Below are 21,159 nucleotides of genomic sequence, written 5' to 3' on the forward strand. Positions count from 1 at the left end.
CTACGCTCCAAGTGTGTAAGTCGGTTTTTGTTTGTGTTGTATCATTTGAATTTGTTGTTCACACCTGTAGTAACTTCATTATTGTAATGCCAGTGACCCGGCGTGAATCTCAGGACCTCCCTCTAACCGAGCCTTACACCCTAGTAGGCGTTCCCAAGCCTCAACTGGCAGCATTGACGGTAAACGCACTGAGGTCACACCTTAAGCATTACCATTTGGCTACAACAGGGAACACAGCTGCATTAGTAGACTGCCTCCACAATCATTTGTCTTCACTTCAACCAGGAAATACTAATCCTGCGAGTGCTGCTGGCTCACAAACAACCACCTCTGTAGCAAATACTAATAGTTCTGTGGGCTCTCAATCAACAACTTCTGTTACCCATACAACGAATTCCAATGCTCAACCAGCAAATTCCACCACACAATCCACACATTCTGGCGCTCTGGCCCTGCCACAACAACTTGTCGAACAGCTGGCCACCTATCTTCAGCAACATCAAACCACAACTGCAGGAAACCAGGGTAACACTGTAGATGATGATAACTTGTCTGTTGCATCGGAGCCAACTCACACCACCATGGTAGCTCCAATTCAAATGGCTACATCCACTACTGCAGTAGCATCAGCTACTTTAGCACCTAGTGCCACACTTGCTAGAACCTCACTACCGACAATCACACCTGCTCTGCCTACCCTGCCATCACCTATGCCACCAGTCAACCTCACCAGGACTCAGCTACCAGTCAACCTCACCAGGACTCAGCTACCGGTTATCCCAACTAGAGTCAGAGATAAAATCGCCAGAGGTGAGTACATTGATTTTGCAAGTCTGCTATCTAAATCAATGTTTAGCACACATAACCCCTTGTCCCAGCAATCAGTCACACTTCGATTGAATTCTGACGACGACTCCTTTACAGTCCAGCCAGCCGTTCCTCATAGCACCTCCTCACAACAGATATCCTCCTTTGCTAGTTGGATGGAGGCTTGGAATGTATACCTATCGGTCCGCACAGCTTTCAATCCTTCTTGTGCGGCAGAATTAATACGGTACCAGTTCATTATTACTTCAGCCAACTCCGATCACCCTATATCAGAATGGCTCAACTACGATGTAAAGTTCCGTACCAAAGCTGCGAACGACCTATCCCTTAGGTGGGATACCCACGACACAGATTTGTGGCTGGAATGCATGACCTCGAAAGCCATGCAATCACAACGTTGGCCATGGCTCCATTGTGGTGCCACTAACCATTTCCCTGACAGATGTCCTTTTCATCCATCATCTTCAAGCATTGGAATTTCAAACGCGGGAACTTCAGATACCGGACCAGGAACTAGGCGGCGAGCCCCAGGGCACTCATCTCACCTGACAAGGGCCCAGCTGCAGCCGCCAATTTGCCACGACTACAACAATGCAGTCTGCCACCACCCATACTGCAATTACCTCCATAAATGTGACTACTGTGGAGGTGACCACCCGGTCAGGAGCTGCCTCTCCCGTAGGCAGCCCAGGCGTCAATAAGCCACTACCGTGGACTCCCTTACGACCGTTTGTTCTTGAAGGTGAGTTAAGCAACCATCCTAACAAAGCCTTTGTCAGGCGACTTATCAATAATCTACGACATGGCTGTACAATCGGCTACGAAGGACCTCAATTTACCTACTTTGCTACCAATCTACAATCTGCATCTCAGCAGCTTAAAGTAATCGACACCACCCTCACTGAGGAGTGTAAAGCAGGACGTATTCTTGGACCTTTCCAACACCCACCCCTCCCGAACTTTCGCACTTCTGGCTTAGGCTTTGTGCCTAAACACGACGGAGGGTGGTGAATTATTTATCACTTATCGGCACCGCAAAATTTTAGTATTAATGATTTCATCGACCCATCGTTATATTCCTTATCTTACTGCACCATAGACGACGCATATAGAATTATCAACACATTAGGACCTGGAGCTCTCTTGAGTAAGATAGACTTAAAAAATGCATTCCGTCTCATCCCAGTCAGACCCAAAGACTGGAACCTTTTGGGAATCTGCTGGCGTCACCAATTCTATGTAGACACATGTTTACCTTTTGGACTTAGGTCAGCCCCTCACATCTTCAATGAACTATCAACTTCTATTCACTGGATTTTACAGCACACATATGGCATTCAAAATTTACTTCACTACCTTAACGATTTCTTTACTGCCGGCCCCGTTGACTCCCCAGTATGTAAGCAGAACCTGCAAGCTATGTTTGCATTGTGTGACAAGATCAATGCATCCATTAAGATGTCGAAAGTGGAAGGCCCTTCCACCACCTTAACATTTTTAGGAATTCACAGTTACTATGGAAGCTAGCATAACACCTGAAAAGAAACTAGATCTCCTTCATGAACTTCATTGGATGACCCATAAAGATAGCTGCACTAAAAAGGAGCTGCTTTCAGTCATCGGTAAACTATCATTTTGCTGCAAAGTTCTCCCTGCGGGTAGAATGTTTCTCCATAGAATGATCGACCTGAGCACTACGGTGAAAAAACTTAATCATCACATCCCTTTAACCACTGAAGCACAACTGGATATCCAATGGTGGATTAACTACTTACCCAAATGGTCAGGGAAAAGCCTCATACTGAAAAATGAATGGACACCATCACCAACACTGCACCTCTATACAGACGCCTCAGGATCATGTGGCTGGGGGGCATACTGGTCAGGCAGATGGCTGCAAGCTTGTTGGACGCCTGCCCAGCAACAGATGGATATCACCTGGAAGGAACTGTTTGCCATAGTTTCTGCTGTACATGCATGGGGCTCATTCTGGTCGTGTCGTAAAATCCTATTTCACTGCGACAACAAATCAGTTGTGGACATCTGGGACAAGGGGTCAACTCGTGCTGCACACACTATGACCTTAGTAAGACTGTTATATTTTTGTGCAGTGCTCCACCAATTGAATGTATGTGTAGTGCATGTCCCCGGTGTTTGTAATGATATCGCAGATGCATTATCTCGTTTTCAGATGGACCGGTTCTGGAAACTAGCTCCAACAGCCAACCCGAGGCCGGACAGCACCCCTGCATGGCCAACACAGACCTTCATGCGAGCTGCTACAATGCCGGTATCATGGAGTTGCCCAATCAACACGCCGTATGTACAGTGCAGGCCTCACAAAGTTCCACGCCTTTTGCGACCAGTACAATCTCCACACCCACCCAGCATCTTCTCTAACGCTACAATACTTCTGTGTACATGAAGCTCGCCACATCTCTTATAAGACCATTAAAGTGTACTTGGCAGCTATTCGCCTTGACCATATTGAGAACGGTTATCAAGACCCTACAAGAGATAACCTCCTGCAACTAGTCTGTAGAGGCATTCGTCGTCATCAGGGCGATAACCAGCTTAACAGATTACCAATTACCCTCAACATCCTACGCACTTTAAAGGAGCAGCTCCACCAGTCCTCTTACACATTCCAAGAAAAGCTTATGCTGTGGTCAGCATTCACTATAGCTTTTATGGCTTCTTCAGAGCAAGTGAATATGTTAACCTCCGCTGGGATGATGTAACTTATGATGAAGAACAACAGGGCTCAACCCAGAATATTAACCTAGAGGGGGCGAAGTAAGTTGCTTCGGATTCTAGGGGGGTCTGGGGGCATGCTTCCCCACGAAAATTTTGAAAATGTAGGTGTAAATATACTCAATTTTGGTGAAATTTTACTGTGATGCCATTGAATATTGACCATTGGATTATACAACTTTGGGATCAATTAAACCTTTCCATTTCTCAAGGCTTTAGGTATAAACCTAGGGGGGGTAATAGCTAACCCAGAGGGGCCTGTGCCTCCCCCCCCCCTAGATTAACCCCTGAACAAATGTCAATTACTCTACACCAATCAAAGACCGATCCATTCAGACGAGGCCACACTGTACACATTTTTAAAACCACTTCATCTACTTGCCCACTTATGGCACTCAAATGCTATAATGATTGTCACCAGCACACCACCTAATGCCTTTCTATATCACGCCAGCAGGTTTACTCCATTGTCCCGTCCAGCAGTCACTAGATTAATTCGACAGCTCCTTTCACAGGCTGGTCTTAATTACATGGACTATGCATCACATAGCTTTAGAATGGGTGCTGCTACCACCGCAGCAGCTGCTGGTCTTCCAGCATGGATGATTAAAAGCCTTGGACGCTGGTCAAGCAACGCTTACTTATCTTATATTCACTGCCAACCATCAAGAACTCCAGCTATTCACCATTTATTAGCTCATATGGACGCATCCAACCAACCAGAATGGGACCCAGACTGTATGCATTGACACATTAACCAACTAAACTGACACACCATATGCTAGTATTTGTTAACATAAATGTACATTCTGTTAACCACTACTTATCCAATGTTAAAATTAAAAATAAGTAATTAAATAAACTACTATAAAATATAACCTTGGCGCCGCGTGTAGAGGATGAATACTCGGGCAACTGAGGGAAGTAAATTTATAGGAAACTGAAACTAATTTGGGCAAAGAAAATTTGGGCAAGTTTTAACCAAATAGCCTTGAACTGTTTGCGTGTGTAATCATCACAGCTTTGTGTACTTGACTTCGACAACAACTTTTACCCGTTGCTTATTGCATATCAGTGGTCTAACCTGTATGCCTGTTAGAACTAGAAGCATGCTAAGTATCATCACATGAATATTTATTGTGGATGGATGGTGCATGCTGCCCACTGCACTGAGAGTGCTGCTGCGTGCATGTTATTAGTGCTGGTGCGTACATGTTATTATTGCACAGAATGTGATGCTGCGTACATGTTATGATTGCACTGAAAGTGCTGCTGCGTGCATGTTGTTTGTTGTACTGAGAGTGCTGCTGCGTGCGTGCGTGTGTGCTGTTTGCTGTACCGAGAGTGCAGCTGCGTGCCTGTTATTTGCCGGCTGTACCAAGAGTGCCGCTGCGTGCTTGTTATCTGCTGCTCTAAGAATGCCACCGTGTGCATGTTACTTGCTGCTTTGAATTGAGGTGTTGCTGCATGAGTGTCGTTGCTGTTATTGCATGATAGCTATGGCTAACTGTTACATAAATGTTCATGGCTACCCATACTGGAGAGCGCTGACGCATGCCTCTGCATAACTTTCACCATTGCCGCAGTTAATGTTATTCAAGACAAGTTTGGTTTGTTGCTTCTACATGTGAATGCATGTGCTTCAACTGCGGCTCGGTACCTGCTGACCTTCCATCCCGTGACCCCTCAGTTGCCCAGTTATCACCCAAATTAGACCACTAAACTGGCTTCTTTGTTTAGCTACTTGGTAAGCATTCTTGACTAGAGTGAATTGTTGCATGTGCATGATTCAATATTACAGGTACATTTAAAAGGGAGGATTGGATGGCGTCCTGTCTGTATTGTATGCATAGCTCGGGGGCGGATGGGTAAAAAAGGGACAGGCTGCCATCTTGCTTTCTGTCTTCGTGTAATAACGGAGGTAATCGTACATATTTTGCTGGTAAGGTGAGCCTTTCTTGTGTATTGATACCATTGTGATTAATAACCATTGTGATTAATAACCATGTATGTGTGTAGCTTGTCGTACCTAGTTTGTGATATTTAGTGCATGTCAACTAGTACAACCGCCTTAAGGTTAGCGTGGGGCTGGCTGATAATGTATAATTGCTCGGGGGCGGTTGGGTAGCATGCGGGCAGCCCCACGCCCGTTCCATAAGGCAGTTGGAAAGAAGTACTGGTAAGATTGTTAAGTACACCAATACTGAAGCAACCATTCAATAATAAATGTCTATAGTGTAGCTGTAAGTGTACATACAGTAGATCACTACCCTTGTTTCATTTCTGTGATCCCTACTCAAATATACAATTTCTAATTTTCATTATACGATTGTTTGAATACTTTTTTTGTACTAACAATTCATTACTGATTAGCACCTATGTGATAGTGGAGAAAGAAAGGAGGTCAAAGAGACGCATGCATTGTAGCTGGCAAAAAGGCACAAAACAATATTGAACAGTAAAGAAATCAAGCCTTTAGCCTTATCCATAGTTGAGTTATGCTTGGTTGAAGGAATTAGTTGAGCAGTCAGTTAGTAGAGAATTCAGTTAAATTTGGGTTCACTCTCAAGACATTTATGAGACTTTTAGTTATGCCCAACCAATACTGTCAAGAAAATATGTGAGGTTGGTTTGGATGATATTTATGGGAAAGTCCAAACCTCCGTGACCATTTCTACTCTAAATACGTGATGATTGAAGTTTCATCCTCCACCAAGTATGTGTTACTAGGGACACATTGAATCTATTGAGCAATGTAACATGTCAACCACAAAATTTAACCCTTAAATGTTCATAAGCCTATAATTACGCATGTCCCTTGACAACACATAAGCCTACATTTAGGCTTTTACATACAGCTCTGTATGGCTGTAAACAAAGCACTGCAATATTTGAATCATTAATCTTATGGCTTTGTAATTTATGGTGCTTTACATGTGATGTAATAAGGATTAAAATGATACCTAGGGGTTATCCTTAAAGATAGGAACCAAAACTTGCTGTGTAAACAATTTTCAGCAAAGAACCACAAAAAATACCTTTAGAAAATGATCCATAATTCCTTGCCAGTTTGACCAAATCGCTGCAAACAAATATTAATCAAATTTCCATTCAATGCCATATACAGCTCTTGTGATTAAACCACTATCAATATGACGACTGAGATAAAGAATGTGCCATTGTGAAAAAGTAAGACATCGTTCATAACAAGTAACCCTCTCTTGTTGTAGTGGTTGTTTAGCCTTCTCTAAGTACGGAGACCAATGAATAAGCTTTTTATTGATATGTAGTTTTAGGCTTATAGGCAATATGCATGCCATAAATTTTCTAATAAACACGTGATTCATCTCACAACGGTGATTGAATGTACTGTGGTCTATGGGGAAAGTACAAAATTGCCTCATTGTGTCTACAGTAGACCAGCTACGGACGATTCTTTGACAGCAACAAATTCCTATAACTCGAAGTAATGTGTTGCAATTGAGAAGCCACACCCATAGGTCTAGTGGTGAGTTATCGTCTGAGTAGCATTCACTGCCCATACTTTTGTATGGGATTCACGAGAATCAGTCATCATTGAGACTCGGCACCATGCAGACCTAATTTATTTAGTATGCATATCGTCTATTGAGTTATGAAAGGTTATCATTACCTCACCATTTAAAGAGGTCTGTATTAAAAAGGTTGAAATTCCTTATTAATATTACACACATATTTGCCTTTAGGAGAGCATGTTCTAGTGTATTACGTTTATGTAGCTGTGGTACTAAATTGATGTTCACCTCTAGCAGTTGTTCTTCATGTTGTTGCTAAGCAATTAACTTTGATCACTAGGGTATCACTTGTAGCAAAGTCATTTATTGAATTTTACCCAATAAAATAACATAAGAAAAGCTAGTGGCCAAACAGTCTAATAGAGTGGTTGCACAAATAATTACATTAGACATCCTTAGAAAAATGTGTGGCAAGAATCCATCACCAGAATACAAAAAAAATTGTATATTTGCTTGTATTGTCACAGCACAAGTGCAGATAGCTTATCCACTACAGTGCTACATTCAAGGTATTAATGTACTAGAATGATGACAGCTTAGCTGGTCTAGTTTCTGAAATCACCACTTTTAGCTGGAGCGCTCACAAGGTCAGATACCTAGTTACGTTTGCCATTGTGACAAAAGAGTTTTTCTGACACAGTTATGGAGAAACAAAAGCAGTTTAACTTCTCCGTGCCGACTTATGGATGGACCTGTTTCGAGAATGCGTGGGCAAAAACATGCTATTTTTTACCATGTATGCAGAAAGCAAACAGGCTATGCTCTAGTAGGTTAGTACCTGATAACAGACGATTATCAACACCGAAGTAGTTTGACTGTTTGTTACTTTGCAATCCACATCAAAAGAAAGGATGGCACCAGAGTTGATGTTTTCATCTGAATGTGCATCCCAGCTATCAGTTATTGGCTTAAAAGTGAAATGGACATTATGATTCACTTTCAGCTATGTTCAGCCCATTACACAGTGCTACAAACAGTGTACGAAATTTCCAGTCAATTACACCAGGTGTCAGCCCATAATTGAATATGTCTGGAAATACTGTCCTTTCAAAGTTTATAGTGTTAGGATTGGGCTAGGAGGGAGGCCAGACATGATGGTATTGACATGTAATTAAGTTATGTGTTTTTGGCTTGTACTGACCACAAAGGCATGCCTAAGTTTACCTCTGAGGTTAACAGTTTACTATGTTGTGCCAGCCTACTTGTATCAATCACTTGTACTGCAGTGAAACTGTATTTATAACTTGATTGCCATTAGTACTTTTACTTCAACTTGTGGTATTCATGATCACCTGTACAACCAGTTTTTAAGCTATAATGAACAAGGCATCAGTGAATCTGCTCATATTAGGGATAGAGCCACTGTATATTCTAAGCCATGGCAACATAAGCCAAGTTTGACCATATAGCTATATCATTCCAAGGCAAGCAGAAGGCCTTGACTGAAGTCCTTATGACTCCTTTCCTACAAAGGCCCAATTGATTCCATAGAAGCCCCCTTTCATGTGACCAGTAGCTACTCTTTAAAATGTTGTACTATCAGTATCTGTGAGTGTTTGATAAGTAATCAGCTCTACGGTACATTGGTGGCCCCGATGTTTGAAACAAACATACAAGTGGTAGAAACACAGGAAAGAAGAATCAATAAAAGTTAAAATGTCCGGTAAAATTGCTTGATGTCCACTCAAATTTCACAATGCCCTGACAGTACAACAGGACATGTCTGAAAAGTTATTTCACACACTGTACAAATGATGAACAGCAGGAAAGCACCTCTGTAAGTAATGCATCCACCTCAAATAATTCAGATGAATCACGAGTCTCAACTATCAACTATTGACTTGAAAGTGAAGTGGCCATTACACTTCTCTTTCATCTATTTTCAGCCTGTTGTGCAGTGTTGAAAATGGAGACGCCTCTGCGGTCGCGTTTAACTCCGAAAGTTACTGGCATTTGGTGCTGAAACTTTGCCAGATCATACACTTGGCTAAGTAGATTATAACTATTTAACAAGAAAGAATTTGAAAAATGCATCATTACATGTATGTCAGGTTTTCACAGATTTTGTCTCAATAAAGAGTTTTTAAAATATTAGCTGGTGCTAGAGGTAACACAACATCAGCTTTGTTTTTGAAATTTTTATCAAAGTTTGCATACATTTTCAGTTATTTATTTGGCTGGCTGTGGGTGCACACCTGGTTTACTTAAACAAAGTTGTAGCAAGAAGAAGTGTGATTACAAGCGTTGTGATCATATTACTTAATCACTCATAATTTCCATACAGCAACTTGCAATGAGTTTGGCATACCCATCAAGTCTATTATACACCCCTTGTAGCTTATGAATAACTTCTGCATTTTTATCATTAACTTTTATCAAGAGACTTTGATAAATATTTCAACAATGCAGTATATTGGTAACCCATACATAGATAACTATAAATACACTGCACTTCATTTAAAGGTGGCCCATGCAAACCAGGTGTAATGAATCAAGACACACGGTAGTGTGTTGTGCGGCCCAAGAAGCCGGTTCGCCACACCATGAGTATATTAACAGGAAGAAAACGTAATTTTTACACCTACTGTATGTAGCTCTGTGATCCCTTATCCTATTGGAACCAAATTTGCTAGAGAAGTGTCGGCCAGTTCGGGAAGTCTTCATATCAAATTTGAAGAAAATCGCTCCAGCCATTTCCGAGATACGATCGAACAAAATTTTGTTTTAATTTTTTTGTTTTTTTCTTCTTCATTTCGCACACTTCGCAAAATTCGGCATAAAACACAAATGCATGCTCCAATCGGGCAGAAATATGGCACACATAAAGGGCTCATTAAGGCAGATCTTAGTACCAACTTTGGTAGGAATCCAATGAAAATTCATGGAGTTATGATCAATTATTTGCGTAAAATGAAGTTGAAGGTCTGTCACACACACAGGGTAAACCCCTTGAAGGAATGAGCTGAAAATTGCTATTTAGATGGAGCAACCATCGTAGGAGTGCCTTTTTGTGGTTTGAAAGGAATCGAGATAAAGACCATGGAGATATGACACAAAACCCAACCTGTGTCAGAATGACGTGTTCGATTATAAAAAAAACTATTAGTTTTCATGCCTAGCAGGAAAACCGCTTAGAGCAATAAGCTGAAAATCGGGATGTAGCTGGAATAATCATCATAGAAAGTCTTTGCAGTAGTAGAGGAGAATCAGATTATAAACTACTGAGTTATGATTCGAAAGGCAACTACGTGTAGCAAATGTGAGATCGATATACTCTAATGTAACAGTGACTTTAATAGAGCATTCAGCTACATTTATTTCTTACTCCATTATAGAATTATATTACATTGCAAGTTATTCTGTAGGGAATTCAGCTACAAACAGTTAATCTGATAAGACAATTCAGCTACAGGCAAGTCACTCTGTAGAGAGTTTGCCTAGAAACAAGTCACCCTGTAGAGAGATCAGCTAGAAGAAGTCACCTTGTAGAGAGTTCAGCTACAAAGAAACCATCATGTAGAGAGTTCAGTTGAGAGTTGTGCAAGGCATACATGTTTGGGCCAGTTTTCTGACATATGTGGGTTTAACCCTTAAACCTGCAGCTGTTTTATAAAATGCAAGCACTGAAAATGCATAATCCAGTAAACTGGATCGCATGCATGCCTTGTAAAACTAAATACTAGAACCCAAAAACTGTTAATGCTATCAAACACCATCGTACTCATTGTTAAATTTTGGTTTGAATGGTCCCTTACTTCGTCGGGTTCATCCAACAGAGATACCCGCTTCACTTTGAAATAGTAAAAGAACTATGCCTCCATCTACCTTCTTCATAGTGATTTACAAAGACCATAACTCGGCCGTACTTCATTGTATCGAGTTTCTCTTGGTTTCATGTTGCTCCTCACGTGATGGCGATTCAGTTGCTATATAGATATGACATGATAGCATCAATGTCGGACGACCACAATGACGATAAGAAGGTAAAAGGATGCAAAATGATTCAGCACAGGTGAGTTCCTTGTTGTATGTTGAAAGTTTATACACGGGTAGATAGCTTAGTCTTTGCCAATTAATAAAATCTGTTTTTCTAAGCGATCGAACAAGCGCTTCATGAGATATGCCTATTTGTAACCACCTATGTAAATTGGCAAAAGTATTGTGCATTCAATTGGTTGTTTTAAAAAAAATAAAATCCAGTTTTCTGGGTTATGCGAATTTAAGGGTTAAGAGATAAATCATTGTTTACTAAATGTGTGTACTTTTGTATTATCTAAAATATTCTGTAAATTTTTTGTATGCTTTGTTCTTAGTGAAGAAATAGTCTACTAGACATAATCTTAATCGTCTACTCAAGAGGAGTTCAAAAGTCTTTGTTTTATTGTGGTGACATAAGTTATTAGCATCCGCTCAAAATGGTAGTACGTGATTGATTTTTCTTCACTGAATTTGCGATTGCATGAAGAAAGGAAAACTTACCCAGCAACTGATTCCCCATTTCCCGGCTGTACAAATAATATTTCTGTTGTTGCTACTTTGTAGGGCTACAACTACAAATGTTATTGGCATTTGAGGTTGAAATTTTGTCAGAGCATACTGTAGACTGTCCCAAGTAGATCTTAAATATTTAATATAGCTGTCTGTCTGTCTGTATTCCATCCTTATGACACAGCTAACTCAACAACCAAAGCACGTATCAACATGGGACTTAATGAAATTAAGTGCTCATCATCTGGCAAGTTGTTAATAATTGCCACATGCTTTTGTTTGCTCTCTACAGAGCTTTGAAGGAGTGGGTGTAGAGGAGAACTTGAGGTACATTCCTGTCAAAACCATGAACAAACAGCTTTAATGTATCGACATTTGTTTATTTTTGGTTGACCAATGGGGGTAGTGATAAAACTGAGCCACATACTAGGGACTGGGAGCTGGGAAATCACATACACAATTTAAAAAAATATATATTTTATTAAGTTTTTTCATTTCTCAGGTTAGATGCACTGCCCTTGCCACCACTCCCAGCACTGGCTGTTAAGTACTGGACAGCTGGGAATTATCAGTTACTGAACAAATTACTCAAGGGTGCCAGAGTCAAGGCAGCCCTAGGAGTAGGCCATGCAGTTTGACATTAGATGTTATTGGATAATGTGTTGATGACTGATGACCACATAAACACATCAAAGCAGTCCTTAATATAGAAGAGCATTGATTTGTTGGAAGCTTGCAACCTGTTCTGCACACTATTTTTGACATACAGTATGCATCCTTTGTGTTCTCCAATCACCGCCGACTGTGATGCTTGAATAATTGGTCGAGGACTCCAGTATTAGCTGTAGTTTTAGCTCCTCCTGACTTCAGACTGTGCAGCCCAAACTCCGTGGCTTCAAAAGCTAATGTAGATATCTTCGTGAATAGATCCAATATATAGGAGTAGCTTATCTGACCAGACTGCCTCAGGGATTCCTCATTCTTTGTTTTTTGGATTGTCTGAAATATGAAGCAATCATCCACCCATCTCATGCCTCTCTTGGCCATGTATCACTCCAGCACAGCCACAAATCTTGGAGTTGGTCTGAGATAGAAGAATCTCATTTCCTTACTACAGCACAATTGGTCATTCTTGCTCTTCATAAAATTTACTTTAAGCATCTCTGCTGCAACTGAGCAATCACATGGTCTCAAGGCTACCAGCTCAGTGCAATGTAAGAATCCTGAGAAGCCAAGTAAGCAGGCAGTCACCACCAGCCTGAAGTCTGTTAGTGTACCTGAGCTTTTCTCATCTCTGACCATTGCCTCCAGCATCTCAACTGTAAGTGGTTCTTTCTTCACAATTCTTCACAATAGGTTTAGCCAATTTACACTGAAGCCCTTCTAGAATATCTCTCACAAACAGATGGGATGAAGGGGCTGCAAAGCCAGAACTTGAGTGTACGCATGATTAAGCTTGGCTTATGTAACATAAGCCTTAGATTTGGTTGTCTCCCCTAGATGTTGCAGTAAAACAAAATGGTGAGCCTTGGACAGACAGAAGCTGAATTGAAGATGCCCATGACATTCATATTCTGAAATACTTTTTGACTGTACACATCAGTGTGACTGCATAGGATTGTATCGGGTGGGTGACTAACCAGGTCTCTTAACTTGGGGTTATCAATTTCATCCAGAAGCTTCCAGACTCCTTCTCTTGGTAAACCTACAGAAGATGGAGTATGAACTATAGCAAGTGTACAATTCCTTCTCAGTGTTTATTTCCACATTTCTCATTGGCCTGGCAAACATTATTTGACCATTCTCACTGTGAGCGATGACAACCTATTAGTACACCTGGGACATACATACCAAACATTTGCTGTGACCAATGAAGGTATACATGGTTAATCTACCCACCAATCCCTCACTGTGACCAATAAAATACAGTTTGGACATACAAGTCATACGTACATACCAGCCTCTCACTGTCACCAATGAGAACAGCTGGGACATATGCAAACATAAAAATGCAGAATATAACATAATACAGACAATTTTACATAATAGACACCAAACAACTTTATAAAATTTATTATTTATTTATTGTTTTGTAATATTCAAATCATTATTATTATTATTATCAGAACTCTACCTGGAGGGCCAACATGATGTATGGGGGGCCATAAAATAAACTAGTGTCTGATGGGCTGATACTGGTTGCTGTATGGTCGCAGGCTTAATGCACACTCCAAGCTAACTCAACAACTCTTGGTATATTCAGAGTCCTTTTAACATTCTGCAGGTTAGCACTGTTATTATTAGTTACAGTAGGATATAAGTGATAATCATAGTCATACAAGTGGTGTTGCCTATACCCTATTACTGGCATGGCCAGAAGGATTATGGTTTATAAACTCTAACAAGAAACACATTCACAGAATTGCTGGCATGGTGCATAGATGTGAAGGGATCAGTGTGAGTAGGCATGCAAGCTTTTCTGACCCTTTGCAGTGGTGGCACACAGCAGTGTATGATGCTAATGACTGTTTAGCTGTGTGATTGATGTCCAGTCAATCTCTAGTTCATTGAGATATTGTGCATGACAAACCAACCATCACAAACTGGTGATAAAAAGGAATAGTACATGTGGTGCTAGTCCCCTCCCGTGACTAGATCCCTAGACAGAGGAAGGTCATCTTTGATGTCCTTTCTTGGAAGCAAAGCTTGCCAGCTGAAAATACATATGTAGCAACCCTATGTTCTGCTGAATCAATCACTTTGGAGGTGACATTTGGTCTCCTAGACTATATGAGTAGTTAGTGAAGGTAGCAACCAGTGGTTGCAGTGTGACAGGACCGAATGTATTATTGTATTATGAGAATGTTGTCAATGGCATACAAGTAGTATTGCTTTAATCAAACCTTTCCCCTGGCATGGCCAGTAGAACTCTGTCCAAGAACTTCATTCATAGAATACCAGATCAGGCTGATGCCTTACATTTTATGACTCTGGTGGCTACTATGCTCTGTAATGCTGCTGAACGTCATGTAAGACTGAATAAGGAGGACAACAAGTTGCCCTGGATCATAACCACTGACCTTACAATCAATCTCCAACACATTGGGATATTGTGTATGAAATACTTTATCCATAATGCAGGTTGGTGATAACAGACTTGACATGAGTAATGCATGTGTACATGTTATATTGTCCAGGCCACAAAGATGCCAGCCTCCTTTCATGACTAGCTGCCTCCTGGACATGTCTGATCACAACTCGGAGACCCTGGATGGGAATCGTTTGCATTGCGCTATCCTCTTGAGGGACAGTGGGGACTGTGGTGGCTGGATGGCCTCTGTGCATCCATCCCATGGACACCCCAAGCATGGCATTAAATATTACTCCTTCTTTCACACAAGCCTCCTTAGAATCCACACAATGTTTGTATTAATTCTACTGAGAGGAAACATTCGGTTTCCTAGCCCACGTGTTTGGTTTCCCGAAGTTGGTGGAAGTCACGTCTAACCATTGGATGCAATATGACAGGAATTAGAGCTATAGATACACAAGGGTCCCCCTGAGTAGTTTCTCCCCTTTCATGCTGTGTTGTTTTGCCACCTTGTAGCTACGTATGTGTTGATGAAATGATTGTAAGGACTTATCGCGATCGATAGAGTTTGACCTGGTTCAGCTCAGTTAATTCAACTTTTCACCGTATTTTACCAGCATTAACATTACAGCAAACAAGCATCCTATTTATACTAGTGTGTCAAGAATGTTCTAGAAGAGCCTAGTACCTCACAGAAAACCTATACATTAAAGTTCTATATCAACGCCTATAATGTGTTGAGAGTACACAAATAAAAATTATTAAGCCTTACAATATAAATATTACAAGTTCTTCGCATTGTCTGCGACACTCCCCCCAAGATGATCCCTTAATTTCTGTCTTGCCCTTAAAGCAGCTTGTCTTATCGGACGTAAATTAGTATTTTCTATGTTGTCTTTCTCCGGTTCAGTAACTCTGTTGTCTTCCACTGAATGATTATCAGGACATTCGATGGGGTAAAGTAGTTTCAACGCTCTGTGGAGGTATCTCCTTGTTGGTAACATTACTTCAGCAGATCGAATAGCATCATCTCTTCCCTTAATCAACTTGCAAATTCTTCCTACCTTCCACTGACCACGTGGTAAACTTTCTTTGATCAACACTACATCTCCTATTTGAGGTTTCTCTTTAAAAGTGTTTCTGACTTGGTTTAATGTTGACTGATTTCTCTCTCGTAGGCTAAGTAAATAATCTTTGCACCATATTTTCCAAAACTGAATCAAACATCTTTGGCCACTTTTCCACCTTTCTAGTAGTTGTTCACTTGTGCCAAATTTCTCTGTCATCTTAAACAAAGTGTCAGTATCTGTTGAGTAGTCTGGAACAAAGTGTTGATGACTTTGAGTTAAAAAACTAAGTAGAGTAATCACAAAACTAGAGTTGATATCATCATCCACGTAAGATAATGGTCGAGAATTTACTACTGTTTCAACTTCTGCTAACACAGTAACCAATTGTTTCTCAGAAAGATGTCTGCTACCGATAACTTTACGTAGTGCTTTCTTAGTGATTCCCACTAGTCTCTCATATAGGCCTCCCATCCAGGGTGCTAGATTGACAACGAACTTCCATTCAATTCCTTTGGTTGCAGAAAAATCTATCACTTCATCACTTGTTACCACTTCACTCCAAATCTTATTAAGAACTGATTTAGCCGTCTCGAACTGTTTTGCGTTATCTGAGAGAATTTGCTTTGGGATACCACGTCTAGCTATGAATCTGCGAAAACAAAGTAAGAATTGCTCAGCAGACATGTCTTCAATTAATTCGAGGTGCACAGCTTATAATTGCAAAGCATGTGAACAAACACACCCAAACCTTCTTAGTAGCTTCTGTAGTTTCATCAGAATAGTACTTGATGTGCAGTGGGCCAAAATAGTCTAATCCAGTGCATTTAAAAGGGATGGACTGAATGACTCTTTCCTTTGGCCATGGAGGCATTAGTGGCATCCTGTACGGCCCTCCCTCGACACTTTGACATACTTGGCATCTATTTAACACTTTCTTGACTTCTGATCTTCCCTTGGGAATCCAATATTCCTGTCGTGTTTCTGCTAGTGTCTGTGATACGCCAGCATGAAATATGCTGCGATGAGAATCTCCAATGATTAATCTTGTATAATAATCTTTTGGTGGTAAAAGTTTAGGACATTTAGCTCCTTCTGTCAATTCGGAATTCTGAAGTCTTCCCCCACATCTCAAAACACCTTGTTCATCTAATATCAAGTTCAGCTGCCGCTTTAAATTGCAATTTTCTCCCCTTCTGACCTTTCTAATTGTGTCTGAAAAATACTTTCCTTGAATGTGTTGATCCCACAATACCTTAGCCTTTTTAATCTCTGCTGCTGTTAATGGCCCATTGGTAGTCTCTCTGTTCATGAATTTGTTAACATATCGTACAACCCATGCTGTGATTCTTAACAATTTCTGTAGTGATGAAAATCGTTCAGGATTGATATCCGAAAGATTGACTGCTGTTGTGGATAAAGTTTCTATAATTCTCTCTCCTACCAAAAGCTTTGCTTCAAAAACGATTTCTTTCTTCACCTCCTCCTTTGTTTCATAAAAAAACATTATCTGGAACACTGTAAACTGGCCACTGGTTTTGTGGTCTAGCTAACCACAAAGGTCCATTCCACCAAATGGAGTGTAGCAGGTCAGTTGGAGACTTTCCTCTGGTAGCTAGGTCAGCTGGATTTTCCTGAGTAGGAACATATCGAAATGATGTTTCCTCAAGCGATTTAATTTCTTTTAGTCTGTTTGTTACAAACATTGGAAGAAGCTTTTTACTCTGGAGCCACTGTAGTACACATTGTGAGTCTGTATACAAAACTCTGGATGTTATAGGTAAGTGTAGCTCCTTCTCAACAAACTGCATTGCTCTAGTTCCAATAAGCACACCCAATAATTCTAATCTAGGAATTGTTATTCCATGTGGGGCTAAACGTGTTTTAGAGAAAACAAGATCAACTGAGCAGTTAGTAGGTGACCATTGGTGTAGGTAAACTGTAGTAGCATAGGCCTTTCCTGATGCATCACTAAAACAAATCAAGCTGTATTCTATTAGCTGATCTCCGACTACATCTGTGCTAAGATATCGAGGAATGTGAAATGTTGAGATTGTTTTGAGATCTTGACATATATTTGCCCACCTATTTAATTGCGCAGTAGGAAGTTTGCTGTCCCATTCAAATCTATTTTCCCACAAATCCTTAATGAAAATTTTGGCCTGTAGGATAGTTGGAGAAAAATATCCTAGTGGGTCGTAAATTGAAGCCGTTGCTTGAAGTATTTCTCGTTTTGTACAGGCTCCTTCTAGTTTATCAGAAGATGGTCCTGGTACTGATAGTGTATCAGTTTTCAATTTCCAACAAATGCCCAGAACTTTGATATCAGAGTTGGTTGCTTTGTCATGGTTAGGAATCAATTCCATTAATTCTTCTGAATTTGATGACCACTCTCTAAGGTTCATTGAAGCCGTGACAAAGATCTGTTTTGCTTCTGTGTACAGATGATGTCCTTCTGTTACACTGTGAACTCCTGTTATCAAATTATCCACATATATGTCTCGTTGTAAATGTTCAGCTGTCATGCTTCCAATCTGCTTCAAATGGTGGGTGACTGTTGCTGCCAAAAGAAATGGACTTGATATAATTCCAAATGGTATTCTGCAAAACCGATATATTTGTAAGTTTTCATCATTAGTGTTCTTATTTCCTGTATCACTCAACCACAAAAAGCGTGTGACATCTCTATCCTTTTCCTGCAGTCCTACATTGAGAAATGCTTTTTCAATGTCACTAACCACCCCAATTGGAGACAACCGAAACCTTAACAACAAGCCAAATAAATCAGGCAACATGATGGGTCCTCTGAGCAAACATTCATTCAAGCTTTTGTGATCTTGTTTTGTTTTGGCGGATGCGTCATAAACAACTCTCACCTTAGTTGTGCTTTTTGCTGGTGTGATAACAGGGTGATGAGGAATATAATGCTTTATTGGTCCTTCTTCAGATTCTGTTGTCACCTTTTCAATAATTCCCCTTTGTAATTGTTCTTGAATTATGGCTTCATATTGCTGTAATATCTGAGGATGCTTCTGCAACCTTTGGATAATTGATTTAAGCCTTCCTAATGCCAGGTAGTAGTTATGAGGTAAGTCAGGGTTCTCTTCTTTCCATGGCCATGTTACCATGTATCTTCCTTCCTCTTATTTCACAGTCTTGTTGAAGTGGTCTAAAGCCAAGTCATCATCACGTGTTGAAGGTGACTCAGTGATGCCCAAGGATTCTAGATTCCAAAATAACTCAAGGTCAGGCTTTGCTGCAATGGATGGTTCGACCAAGGTAAGCATAGTTTGTGTAACAACGTTTATATCTGTGGGTGTTACTCCCGCATTACCAACAAGTAAGCCTTGTTCACTTTCCACTTCTGTTTTAGATGCTACTTTCCCTCCAAAGATCCAACCAAGTGTAGATTGAAACAAGAACAGTCCATTACCCAAATCTATTTTTCTTGGCTGTAATAAATCGAAGTAATAATCATTCCCCACCAACATGTCAACTTGAAAAACTTCTGCATTTGTAACAATTGTGTCAGCAAGTTTATCCTCTAAAGCTGATTCTTTTAAAAACTTAACATCTGCTGAAGACAATGGAGTACGGGTTATTCTTCCAGTGATGCTAGGAACCACAGTAACATCAACTGTCATAAAACTTCCATCTTTCAAATAAAGTTGAAGTTTACTTGATTTGCATTGAAGCTTAGTAGACTGACTTGCACCAAATGTGGCAATTGACAGGCTTTCAGATGGTCCTAAATTTAACTGGATTTCTTTTGTGAGTTTGTCTGTAACATAGGTTCTCTGACTACCAGAATCTAAAATTAATCTAACTGGCATAGAGGAACCCCTCTGTACACTCTTCACTGTTGCTGTGGCTGTTTGCATCAAAACATTAGTCTTGGTCATTTCTTTAGGCTGAAATTCAACTGTATCTTCAATGCTGGATAATCCTGATGATGAACTACTGTCAGGAAATAGAGTAGGACAAAGACTCCTGTGATGGTTATTCTTTTTGCCACAATGGGCACATATTTTATCCTTGGCACAATTCTTAGACATGTGTCCCCTTTTCAAGCATATGTAACAAGATCCTTTTAATTTTTCTCGTCTCTCCTGCAGGGTTATACACTTAGAGCATTCGTCTGACCAATGTGGTTGGCCACAAAAAGCACATTTGGCTTGGGTTTTCCTTGGTCCATATTGCTTGTTGTTTCCAGCTAACAATCCACTGGCTGTAGATTTGAAAGTGAACAGATTTCGTCTGGAATTGTCACTTTGACTAGAGCCTGGGCCTGAACTATGTTTGGGTTGAGAAGCCGTTTGTGGAAATTCTAAGCTAGCCATTTCCATAGCTGAAATGTGTTTTCCAAGCAACTGACGGAATTTGGATACCGTCCACTCTTTATCTTCAGCTTTTAACATATACAGCTGGTAGAGTACCTTTTGTGGCAGTTTCTCACTGATTAATGCAATAAAGTGACGGTGATTTACATCCTGTCCAATAGCCTCTAGACTCCTTAAATTCCTTTCAATGGCATCATAACACTGACGCAAACTGCTGACATGGTTAGTGGCCACAGGTAAGTGGGACAAATTATGGTAATAGGCATCAATGACTACTTGTTTATTCCCAAACCTTTTCTTTAACACATCAATAACAACTAGGTAATTCTCATTAGATAATTGATAACCTCCAATTGCCTCTAGGGCATCACCAGATAACTTTGATTTGAGGTAAGTAAACTTATCTATATTGGCATACCTTTTCTCTTTGTGGACAGAAGCCTCAAACATGTCCCAAAACTCTTTCCACTTCAAAGGATCTCCAGCGTAGGATGGCATGTCAAATTGGCTTAGTTTGGTTGGCTCTGTTAATGATGGTTGAAGTCGAGAACTATGAGATTCTCCAGAATGGGTTTGACTGGATTGCAACAAGGACATCTGTTCCTGGACTTGTGTAAGACGTTGCTCAAGGTTCTGAGTGTGACTAGTTTCAAGTTCTCTTCTCTTTCTTTCAACTTCATCCTTAAGTACTTTGAGTTGAGATACCTTGTCAACAACATTATCCATAAACTCACTGTCCTGGTCTAAAGCAGTTTGAAATTCAGCAGAAGCTTCTGAATTATTTTCTTCATCATAAGCATCCATTAATCTATCATTAGCTGTTTCCAATCGTGCTAGCTTTGTCTCAAGGCTAAGAATGGACTTTCCAATTAATAAACAATACTTTATTATTTGCTGTTCATTACTACTACTCCATTCTTGCTGCAGGAGTTCATTTGCTCCTTGTTCTTCTTTGGCTAAGCATTTCTTGCTCTAGTTCGATTACTTTTTAAAGTGCTCAATGCTGGCATCACCTTCAGAATCCTGTAAAAACTTAT

The 21,159-nt window shown here is 40.4% G+C and overlaps 4 protein-coding genes across 4 annotated transcripts; all 4 read right to left on the reverse strand.

The window, feature by feature from the left end:
- Positions 1–15,497: 15,497 nt before the first annotated feature.
- On the reverse strand, positions 15,498–16,469 carry LOC136250909 (uncharacterized). The gene has a single exon (XM_066043279.1). The coding sequence runs from the start codon at positions 16,467–16,469 to the stop codon at positions 15,498–15,500; it is 972 nt and encodes a 323-aa protein (XP_065899351.1).
- A 4-nt stretch (positions 16,470–16,473) lies between these two features.
- On the reverse strand, positions 16,474–17,094 carry LOC136250988 (uncharacterized). The gene has a single exon (XM_066043385.1). It carries the CDS (start codon positions 17,092–17,094, stop codon positions 16,474–16,476), a length of 621 nt encoding a protein of 206 aa, XP_065899457.1.
- A 181-nt stretch (positions 17,095–17,275) lies between these two features.
- LOC136251070 (uncharacterized) lies at positions 17,276–18,910 on the reverse strand. Its single transcript, XM_066043474.1, has one exon. It carries the CDS (start codon positions 18,908–18,910, stop codon positions 17,276–17,278), a length of 1,635 nt encoding a protein of 544 aa, XP_065899546.1.
- A 15-nt stretch (positions 18,911–18,925) lies between these two features.
- On the reverse strand, positions 18,926–20,926 carry LOC136251151 (uncharacterized). The gene has a single exon (XM_066043573.1). It carries the CDS (start codon positions 20,924–20,926, stop codon positions 18,926–18,928), a length of 2,001 nt encoding a protein of 666 aa, XP_065899645.1.
- Between the last annotated feature and the right edge of the window lie 233 nt (positions 20,927–21,159).

This window comes from Dysidea avara, chromosome 1 (assembly GCF_963678975.1).
Source record: "Dysidea avara chromosome 1, odDysAvar1.4, whole genome shotgun sequence".
In the NCBI taxonomy this organism is placed as follows: domain Eukaryota; kingdom Metazoa; phylum Porifera; class Demospongiae; order Dictyoceratida; family Dysideidae; genus Dysidea; species Dysidea avara.